Here is an 11,697-nt window from a genome sequence, read left to right as displayed (position 1 = left end):
ATTACTTAGAGAGTAAAATCAACAAAAATGTAAGTGTGTGTGTGTGTGTGTGTGTGTGTGTGTGTGTGTGTGTGTAAAGAAAACCATTTGAATCAGGCAGCTTAGAGAAGAGAGAGCAAAAGATGTGGTACATGAGAAGTGAGATTACATGTAACAATAAGTGAAGGGCACATTGGGGTCACTTAATGAAGAGGTCTATGTATCTCAAGTATATAATATCTGGGTTTTCATTTATATCCAAAGGAAAGATTTTATAACCCTCATTAGTCGAATCATTTTATTCTAAAAACCGCATAGTAAAATATTTTAATCTGTTCAGGGGTTTAGTTCTGGTAATCACTAGCTCGGAAAATAGGACACATTCATAAAAATGCAAAATAAACACTTAGCATTTAGCATACCAGCTAATACAAATGAATGTCATGAGGATATTCGAATTAGGGAGACTGGGTAAGAAGAGACCCTTTCTTATTGGATTTTGTTAACCAATGTCACCATAAAATAAATAAATTAGTCAATCAATTAATTAATTAAATTTAAAATTACAAAAAGAAAAATACCTTTCATTTGCTTACTGTTCTGATTATTTTTCACAAAAGGCTCTTTTAAATTCACATTTTAAAAAATCATTAAGTATTAGAACTCAAGTCATGCAAAATAATTGGATATTTTAAACAAACACTTTTAGCCTAAACTAAATATCAATGGAGCAAATTACATGTAGGACACACGTTTTAAAGCTATTTTTAAAATTCAAGGCACTGTAGCTACCAACTTATTTTGGGACAGAATGAATTTAGAGGGTCATGGAGTCCAAAGATAGCAAATTTCAGATGGCCAATTACCTGCAGCCCCACCAGCTAACACCAGCTGAGCACAAATATATCCCTCTTAGAAGAAGGGCTAGGGATTGTATGATTGTATGTATGTATGTACGTGTGTGTGTGTGTGTGTGTGTGTGTGTGTGTGTGTGTCACACAGTAGGCCCTCAGCAACTATTTTATTGAATAAATGTGTAAGATCAGACGAGGTCAAGATGGGTCCACTACCCCCTCAGCTATCTCCCTGTTTCTTTGCTTCCATTTATAAGAAAATCTTGTCTCCTCTTACTTTCACTTGAATCAGTCAGGCTTTCAGACCCACCACTTCACCAAAACTACTCTTCAGTTAACCAGTGATTTTCATGTTGCTAAATTTAATGGACATTTCCCTGTCCTCATCTTACTGACCTATCAGCACCATCTGATATAACTGCTCAATTCCTCTTCCTTGAAATGTTCTACTAGGTTGCTAGGAAGTATTACTACCTTTGACTTTTCCTCCTACCTCTTGGCAATCCTGCCCAGTCTCCTTTGCTTCTTCTTGACCTTCTTCTTCCTGACCTCTTCGTGTAGGAGCACCTGGCACTCTCCATTCACTTTTGTCTAATCACATTTTTGTGTCTTCATCTAGCCTTGTTCATCAAATACTGCCAGCAACTTCCAAATTTATATCTAGATCTCTCTCCTGACCTCCAAACTCATTTACTGAAGTGCCTATTTGATATCTCCACTTAGATATTTTAAAAGGCATCACAAACTCAACATATCTAAAACCAAACTTATGATCATCACTCACTCCCACCCCCGCCTGCCATCCTCTTTCCATGGACTTCCCCATCTCAGTCACTAGCAATGACATCATTTCACTTGCTCAGGAGAAAAACACAGAATTATCCTTAACCTCTTTCTCTCATATCTCATATCCAATCAATGAGCAAATTCTGTTGCCTCTGCTTTCAAAATACATCAAAAAATCTGACCACTTATTACCTCCACTGCCATTACTCTCTCCAAGCCACCATCCATCTCTTGTCTGGATTAGTGCAATGACCTTCTAACGGATTTCCCTACTTACATACTTACCCACTGCAGTCTTTTTCCACCTCAACAGAGTAGCCAAAGTGATCCAGTTAAAATGTGAGTTCTTTATTTCTTTGCTAGAAACTTTCCAATGGCCTCTCCTTTTACTCAGCATAGCCATATATATCTATCGTATATATCTGGTTCTGTTATCTACCTTTTCTATTATACTTCCAACCCCACCTCGTATTTGTTCTGCTCTAACCACAGTAGATTCCTTGTTATTTTTAAACATGCCAGGCATATTCCCACCTCAGGATCTTGGCAGCTACTCATCCTTCTGTCTGGAGTTCTCTACCCCCAGATAACCCCACCTCCTTAAAGTGTACTTCAGTGATAACCTCAGTAAGTCTCAGATCACCCTATTTAAAATTACACCCGCCCACAATATTCCTATCTCCTCCTCTGAATTTTTCTCCATAACACTCAGTATCATCTAAGGTATATTTTATTCATTTACTTTGTTTGACTTCACCTGTGGAAGATATACTGTATTCACTGCTATATTCCCTGCATCTAAAATAGTTCCTGGAACATAGTATATACTCAAAGATGAATTGTAAACTATTTAAATTTCTTAAAAGCTACACGTCTTTTATACTAAGAATTTTAAATAATTTCCCAACCAGATAGTACAGAAAGTATTCCATTGTAAAATGTCTGCTTATTTTAATAAGGATTCGATTGACCTTAAAATTAGTCAATTCTATACTATTATTTTTTACCTCAGTTGGGCCACTTAATTAAAACAAATTCATAGGTGACACACCATGATAATTAATTTTAAATAAAAACTACAATCATGATTTGCCTTCTCCAAATATACGTTCTCTCAGGTAGTCCATCCGAGCATCCTTTGTCGACAGTGCCATCGAGTTCCATTCAAAATGAGGGATCTATAAAACAAGCAGTGTAGTTTGGATGGAAGTGTTAAAGCAACAACAAAAAAACATCAGGAAGACTTCTAAGCACTACTGAGCAGAGCTGTAGAAACCCTATGAAATTAGTTTATGTCAGCATAGTCTTTGAACCCTTTTTAGAAGCCAAGTGAGTCTTTCTTCCTGACAAAGCCCAGAAGACCTTATTTTTACCTCACAGCTCCTTTTGTCCTGTGCCTATACCTACAATGGACATTTCTTCCTATGTACCTTTCCTACATTCACCCACTAGATGTTTTCTCTTATAACTCTATCCATCTTGTGAGATAAAGGTACAAATCAACACATCTTCTAGAGATGAGATGATTTATATTTACTATTCTTTCCCCCAAAATGGATGTTTTGTTTCAGAGATATTTTAATATAACTTTTTTTAAATATTAAAAAGAGGTTATTCTCAAACTTTAACATTAAAAGAAAACACATGTACAGGCAAGGGTGTCTAGGTTTTTTAGAGGCTGATCTACATGAGTGTTGCATACCTGAATTACACGATAACCCAAAATTTCCAAATGTCGTTTTTTCATAGCAGATTTTCCTTTTAAGTGAGGGATGTTTGTACAAAAAGCTCTTAAATCCAAAAATTCCAAAGCAATTCTACATAAAATAAAAATAAATGTTTACTTCTGAAATCAGTTTACTTCTGCAATGAGAAACAGTTATGATAAGCTTTTCAGAAGCAAGGCTGCATCTTTATAAACAAAAGCAAAATGAATATAAATGAGTACACCTAGTTATTTTTCTACATAAATAATTAATGACAATGAAGTCTATTCATTAGAATTTATACTGAATATACTAAATATCTCCATCATTTCATCCATTTGTTTCTTTGTAAAGAAGGTGCTGTAAGGAATACAAAGATAAATCAGCATAGCTTATATTCTAATAGAGAACATATGATAAATAGTAGGTAACTGTAATGCAGTGTAAGAAATGGCTATATGCTATCAGAAAAGTAGAGGTAGAGAAGCTCCAAAGAAGGTATTATTTGCTTCTGCTGAGGTCAACTAGAAAGTGAGCACTTTAAGTAAGAGAGATGCTAGGCTTTACACAATGCAAGGATGGACATTAAGGCAGAAGACACAGGAAAAGCAAAGGTACATGGGGTAGAATGTGTGAGACAGCTGAGAAGCATATTCCACTACTCCATAAATCCTTGATAAATGAGATCATTAAATTATGCCAATACTAACATTTAGATAACAAAATCTGAAACTGAGAAATAAGTTACCTTTCAGCTCCTGGTGGCAGCCTTGATCCGACTATTTGGGTATTTGATTCCCAGTGCATTTCTGGCAGTTTTCCCAAAGTTATATTATGGCTTCCATAAGGAAGAGGTTTTTTTCTTTTATCCAAGATACACTCAAAATCTATAAGGAAGTACAGGAATCAACAGTATGAATTAGGTAAATTCTTACAGGTAAAAGTTTAAGATATATTTTAAATACACACACACACACACACACACACACACAGAATGATGTACCTCCCTAATTATCCAACTTATTTGATAAGACCTGGTCCAATGGCACTTGAAAATCAATCAATAAATATCAACCAGCAAGTATTGTTAAGCTGTATTTAACATGAGGCTATATTAAGGCCAAATCACATCAAAGAGTTTTATTTTTATCCCCTTAATTATTTTGGTTACATTTGGAGGGAGCTAAACCAACTCATCTGATAACAAGTAAGACAAAGGTTCAAGCCTGTATCCTGTCTTTCCTATAGGAAGAGTGCATAAGAGTTAATTTTGATATGAGAAAGTTCTTTTAGGACAAATTCCAGCTAATAAAGTCATAAGGAATGAAAGATGCTGAATATCTCTACTCTGCTTCCCTAATGAATGATGGATTTAGGCAATGATTAACTGGCTGCTAAAAATCAGTAAGTGAAATGCTGATGAGAGAGCTGACAACATACAAACCCATTGATGGATCTTAATAAAAGTAAGACCATCAGCATTATGTGTCTTCTGACATGATGTAATAAGAAGTACACATCACCTATAAAATAGTCTGGCCAAAAAAAAAAATCTACCCTGAATCTAATCAAATCTCTAGATATAACTACTGGTTTATAAGAAAATGAGGTTCAGGAGCACATTAAATGACACCATGCATTTGCAAAAGTCCAGAATGTAAAAAAAATTTTTTCAATAAACTGTAAGAAGAAAACAGAGAAAGGTAGAATTTTTAAAGACGAAAAACCAAATGCAATGTTTGGATCTCACTTTTAACAAACTGTATAACATATAAAAGAAAATTGAGACATTTGAGCATTGTTAAGCTATGTGACATTAAGAAATTATTGTGAATGGTTTTAAGGGTGATGATGGTTCTGTGGTTATGTTTTTAAAAGGCCATCCTTATCTTTTAGCTATATCGAAATGATATATTATCTACGACTTGCTTGAAAAGAATCAGCTAGGACTCTGGTGAGTGGGTGTTGATAGGTGTTGATGCTAGATGTTGATACTATTCTCCTCACTTTTGTATGTGTTTGAAATTTTTCCATAATATAAACAATAATAAAAGTATTTAAACCAAGAAAAAAAGAAAGAAAAGAAACAATGAATGGAGGAAAGGGTAGGTTTAACTATCTACTTTTTACACATAAGAGAAACTGGGGCATTGAAACACCTTCAAGTTAATTATCAAACATGAAGTATAATTGTCTCATTAAGAGAATCAATTCTGGAGCTAGAATGATGAGGTCTAATCCTGGCTATGCCATTTGCCAGCTATATAACCTTCAGCAAAAAATAATGTCTCTCTCTGGGCCTTATCTGTAAAATAGAATACATTCCTTTACATTCCTTGTAGGGACATAATAAACAAGTTCATTATATACGAAATACTTAAGACAGTATCTAACATAATAAGCAATATGTAAGTGTATCAGTTACTATTGTTGTTATATGAAATTGCAGCACTGTTGGACAAATGTACATACCAGCAAAAAACCCTTAAGAACTGATTAAATAAACCACAGCACATTCATTCAATGAAATATTATATAGTCATTAACAAAAGTGTTATAAATATAACTGTTGGCATAGAAAAATATACTCAGTATTAAAGGAAGTTAGAAACTACAGAATAAGCCATTTTTGGTTTAAGAAAAAGTCAGAAATCGAAAAACAAGACACCAAAAGTAAACAGTGGTTGTATCATGGGTAATTTTTCTTTTTTGTTATCTATCCTTCCTAGTTAGTTTTTCGATGATATGCATGTATCAAGTGAATTGTTTTGTGAGTTTTCTTTTAATACCTTAAAATCAATGCTTCCAAGTCATAGTTCTTAACCATACTACATGTTATCTTAATTATACCACATCCTTATATACAAGTATTACCTATTAAATCTTATTTTAATGATTTATAGACATTTTTACATAAAAAATAAACCTCGACAACAGGATGTATAAATAAGAATTGGAACTACAATGGGCTTGGGCTATAATCATCTTAGTTTCAGCACTATCTATCTATGTGACTTTGGGACAGGTTATAAATGATTTTTTTCTTCTTTACACTTTTACGTATTTTCCAAGTATTTTACAATGGATGTGTATTCTAGTTTGAAAGAAATGTTAAAAAGAATAAAATGCAAGCCACCCATAGTGCCTGTCACAGAGTTAGTGCTCAATAATTTCAAATTATATGAGATGGGATTACAGATCATTTTCATATTCATATTTTAGTGTGTTTCCTTCTGTGAGCATTAACTTGTGTGTGTGTGTGTGTGTGTGTGTGTGTGTGTGTGTGTGTGTGAGCATTAACTTTTAACACAACCCTGACAATATCTTTTTAACACAATCCTCTGGCAGAGACTGCAAGTTGTTGCCCAATACCCAATTCTTACTTTCATTTTTAATAACAGAGTCCCTAAAGTTCAGCTGGGTACATGGCCACCCAGAATAAAAACCATCTTTTCTAAACTCACTTGAAAGCAAGTGTGGCCATGGGGTATAATTTAAAAATGGTATGAATAGCTTCATGGCACTGTACTTAAGGGACACCCTTCTCTTTCCTTCCCTCCTCCTCCTGCTTGGACTAACACTGGAACAGCCATTTTGGACCATGAAGTGGAAACTACGTGTTAAGGATGGTAGATTATAATAAAATAGAAGGATCCTGGATATTTGATGTTTGTGGAGCTGGCATCCAGCCCTGGACATCCTATGTGTATGGAAGGAGGAAATAAATTTTGTTAAGTTTCTGTTATTTGTGGACTTTCGTCAGTCATAACCAAACCTAATACTGAATAATGTAAGCCAACAACTGAGAGTTTTCTGCAGTGAAAGATGAGAGTATCAATGCCTGTCAGGTTCAGCCTCCGGCCAAGTACAGAAATCACACACATTCACACACACCATCATTTGATCATCTATCCTCTGCTTGAATATTACTTCTTCACAAAGCAGCCCATTTTCATATTTCAACAAGTCTCTCGTACAATACTCCATATACTGAGTTTAAATCTTCTTTTAATTTTTACCATTTTTTATCCTTGAGATAAAAGACACCCAATTCTTCTTTCACATAATAATCCTTCCAATATTTTAAGTTATGCTCTCCATAAGACTTCTCATTTTTAGACTAAACAGCCTAGTTTTTTTTTCATAAAATTTACTGAGCACTTACTATGTTCCAAGAGTAGTACTAAATGCTTTCATTCAATATATGGATTAATCCTATTAAGCGGGAATTATTATCCCCATTTTACAGATAAAAACACTAATAAGGTTCAGAGGTTTGGGACCTTACTCGAGGATTGAAACACGTGCAGTCTCAGTCTTCTCTAGTTTTAAGACATGATTTCTAGATCCTTTGTTTCTAGGCCTTATTTGTCACTGTCTCTCATAAAATGCAACATTTGAAAAAAGAATACTGTGTCCAAAGAACAGAACGTAGTAAGACTACCAACTTTCTTGTTATTATTAATAATATAGTTTAAAAGAATATTTTATTTTTGACAACCATTTATATTAGTTTGTAATCAAGCTTTTAACCTTCTAAAATAGCCTGTATGTATACAGATGTTTTCTAAACCTAACTTAGAAAATTTGTTAATCCTCTTAAAATTTCTTTTCATTTAAGTCTACCACTTGAATGTAGAAATTTTAGAAAATCTTATATTGCCATCCAACATATCACCTAGCCTACCAGCTTTATTATTCACAACTAAATCAAAATGCCTTCTCTAACTATATCACTGAGAAACAACATTTAATCTGATTAGAGTTGAGCATCTACCTATGGAAATCCTCATCCAGGATAATCCAATTTAGTTTCTCAGATGAAGTTAAAATAATGAAACTGACATAAATCATTCCCCTAACTTTAGGGCACTGAGAAAGAGAGACAGAATCTTTGGAAGATCCAGAAATGCCCAATGAATCTCAATCTCTGTTTTATGTACTTAAAATTGGTGAAACACGGACCTTAAAAAATTTTTTTGAAGAATAGCAAAATGCTGATGGTTATCAAAACTGGACCATGGAAACTCGAGGATTCATTGCACTGTTCTTTCTACTATTTTCAAGATAAAGTGAAAAAAAATTTTTAAAACTTCCTTTTAAGATTCTGGTTAATGAGAATTAAAGACTTACCTATCATGTGGTAGTAAGGTGTAAGAACCGAGGCTTTTACGCAATTGATCCCTCCTAATATCTCTGCTAACATTTTAGAAATCTGTTGTTGTGCTCCATTCATGCTGCCAATATCTTTATGAAAATAAAAATAATTAGCTCACTTGAAATAAGGCAATCAGTTTTTGAATAAACATCCTCCAGTTCTATAAACTAAAAAGTGAAAATTAACATTTCCAACAAGAGCTTCAGTGTAATACCATATTCAATGACACTAAGTTCAGTATAACACAAGTTCTTTGCTCTCTACCAAAAGGTTTAGTGTCCTAAATATTAGGAAATTCTTTTAATACAAATCTCGCCTACAAAACGGTTCCATTAAATAGGTCATGGCACTCTTAACAACTCTGTTGTCATGGTTAAGGTTTAACAATGATAACAATGTACTACTTAATAATTTACTTTAGGATTAAACTTTACTTTCTGACCCAAAGAAAACTCAAACCTTTATTATAATGTTGTTGACAGAAGCGGTCGTGGAACCATGGAATCTGATACTCAGGGCATTCCAAGCAGACTGCTCTATTTAATTCCATAAGACGAAATTGGACCCTTCTATTCAGAGATGAACATAAAACTGAAATTAAAAAAAAAAAAATTAATGGATTTCGATAGCTTGAACCTAACAAAAACAATCCATTTTTTCACATTCATTTATCCCAATTATTGGTTGATACTTTTAATCTCATAATATCATTTCAGTTGCACACATGTGCTTTATAAAGTTATTATATTCAGTGGCACAATTAGGATTAACTCCTGTGTTGTTTCCACTAATTATGAATGTTAAAACTACATTTTAAAAAATACTACCAAAGAATTTTCATTGACTTAATATCCCACGTTTAGGAATCTATCCTCAGGAAACAAAAATGAGGTCAATGATTGACATATAACAATCATTATTAATAAAAATAAAGAACTGAAAACAACCTACAAGATAACAAATATATGTTATTACATTCATATAATGGCGGATTACATAAATATTAAAAAAATCATGACATCAAAAATATTTAATGGCATGGAAAATTGTTCAAAATACAGTTCAATGACAAAAGGCAACATCCGAAGTAAATACATACATAATCCAAATTTTGTTTTAAAATACATATAGGCATATAAACATACATATAAAAGGAGAGAAAAGAAACTTTCCAAAACATTAAAAGCAGTAGTTTCCCTTGTTGGTAAGATTATGAGTAATCTTTAACTTTTTATTTTATAGTTTTTTGTGTTTTCCAAATTTTCTACAACAAGCAGAAAATACTTTTATAAACAAAAAAAATTAACATTTAAATGCGTCAGTATAGGTAGAACTGAAACTTGGATATAAAGTACAAATGATAATAAAATGTAGATACATACGTTCAAGTTGAGAATCCAATCTGTCTAAGAATTTGATGTTAAAAATTGTCTTTAGCAGATCCTCTGGAAAATATTCAAGTGTGGCCAAAGAGAAACCAAGAAACACTAACATGAGAGGATCTAACAGAGCTAAAACAAAATTAAGATTTTTTAAAATTATAATGCACAGTTACCTCACATGTACATAAGCAACACTTTGTTCAAGTAAAACCAGGTTTTTAAAAAATGATAAACACAGCCTTCACAAAACTAATTTATATTGTTACAACACTGTCACCATAGTGGTGAAGTGGTTACCTCTGCGTAGGGGTAGAGTAGGAAATGGGGAGAGGGGAGAAGGGTACTATGGTAATATTCTGTTTCTTGATCCATGTACTGATTCCTTAGGCGATTCAATCTGTTTAAATTCATACTATATGCTAAGGATGTGCGAATGTTTATTATTTTTCCATAAAGTTTTTAAATTGCTTTGAAAAGAACTCAAAACTAAACGTCAACAGAAAATATAAAAAGAAGTAATCCCAGTCTCTATGTATTGATGGTAATAATAGTGCTCAGAATGTATTAGATATTACTATAAGCACTTCACAAATTTAAATCTCACTTCAGTATACAGTAGAAATAATTACTATCTCCACTTTGTAAATGAATGTACTACGTTATAGAGAAGTTAAATGACTTGCCCAAAGTCACATGGTTAGCAGCAAGTAGAGGCTGAGATTTACCTGGAGGGTCTAGCTCGGAGCCTGGACCTACTATACTGTGCTGTTCTGTAGGAATCTCAGCTCTCATGGTTGAGTGCAGACATATATGAAGCTCAGATCTCACTTAGCACCTCCTCCCTTACCTATCACCCAGCAGCGTGGTATATATCCCAGTGTATAAGGCTTGAGGTAATTTAGCTGATTTGCCTCATCCAAGAGACATTTCTGATGAGAGGGAAGGTGTTATCTAAAATGCTCTATTATAGCAATATTCTTACAAAGTATAAAATAGATATTAAATATTTTCTTTTGGATATTTTGCTGAGTTTATTTAATAAAGCAAGATCCAGTAATAAACAAGGTTGTGACGATCTCCACCAGCAAAACTGACCCATTGAAACTCGTATTCAAAATTAAGAAAATTACTTCATTAGTTATGTAAAATTGTACTTATAAAGGTCTCCAATAATTTTCCAAACTTTCTCTGTAAGTCTTCAAAAAAATCAAAGCTGTACTTCTCAACCTTTCTTTTCTTATACCTTTAATTTAAAAAAAAAATTGTAATATCTAAGCCTATATTTAGAGAATATGGGAAGAGATGTGCTTTCATTTCCTTCTGATTTTTGAAAGATGACAGAACACCCAGGAGAGCACACTCTAAGTCTCAGATACAAGTCTCATCTTTCTACATATAGCTATGATACTAAAAAAAGGGTATATATGAATGCCACACAGGCATCCATTCATTCACATATAAATACATCATAGTCCCACTTTACCTATTAGCAGACACAGTAGTATCAGACATGATTAGACACTATCTGGTTTATAGATCTCACAAAAATGTAGCAAGTCTATGAGCATGATATTGATATAATTACTGTATTTATACTATTCTCACACCAGCATAACTATTAAAATTGATAAACAATTAGATATTATATTTCCAGAAATGTTACAAATATTCGGTACACAGCACCACATTGAAGGCATTTTTGCTAAAAATGTTTAATGTGAATCTAACCAAGCATCTATTACTAACTTCTAGTTTATTAGAAATACTGGAGATGGAGAAGCAAGGTTTTAACAAAAAGCAATCAGACAAATTCAAAATGTGCATAATCAATA

At 33.2% G+C, this 11,697-nt stretch overlaps 1 protein-coding gene across 13 annotated transcripts in view; it reads right to left on the bottom strand.

Annotated features, from left to right (window-relative positions):
- The window catches only part of FASTKD1 (FAST kinase domains 1), a 50,050-nt gene that overhangs the window by 14,077 nt on the left and 24,276 nt on the right, over positions 1-11,697 (bottom strand). For 10 of the 13 annotated variants that reach the window (XM_023529630.1, XM_011357955.2, XM_023529644.1 and 7 more), the window contains 6 exons: positions 9,866-9,994; positions 8,943-9,074; positions 8,459-8,572; positions 4,074-4,212; positions 3,322-3,436; positions 2,713-2,797 (listed from right to left, as the gene is read on the bottom strand). In XM_023529630.1, the coding sequence (XP_023385398.1) occupies positions 2,713-2,797; positions 3,322-3,436; positions 4,074-4,212; positions 8,459-8,572; positions 8,943-9,074; positions 9,866-9,994 (714 nt within the window). Of the gene's footprint in view, positions 1-263; positions 2,798-3,321; positions 3,437-4,073; positions 4,213-8,458; positions 8,573-8,942; positions 9,075-9,865; positions 9,995-11,697 lie in introns of those variants that run through there. The other 3 variants (XM_011358012.2, XM_011357945.2, XM_023529646.1) reach the window with 3 other exon arrangements.

The sequence above is a fragment of the Pteropus vampyrus genome, unplaced genomic scaffold, assembly GCF_000151845.1.
Source record: "Pteropus vampyrus isolate Shadow unplaced genomic scaffold, Pvam_2.0 Scaffold2, whole genome shotgun sequence".
NCBI lineage: Eukaryota > Metazoa > Chordata > Mammalia > Chiroptera > Pteropodidae > Pteropus > Pteropus vampyrus.
This window is presented reverse-complemented; position numbering and strand designations above follow the sequence as displayed.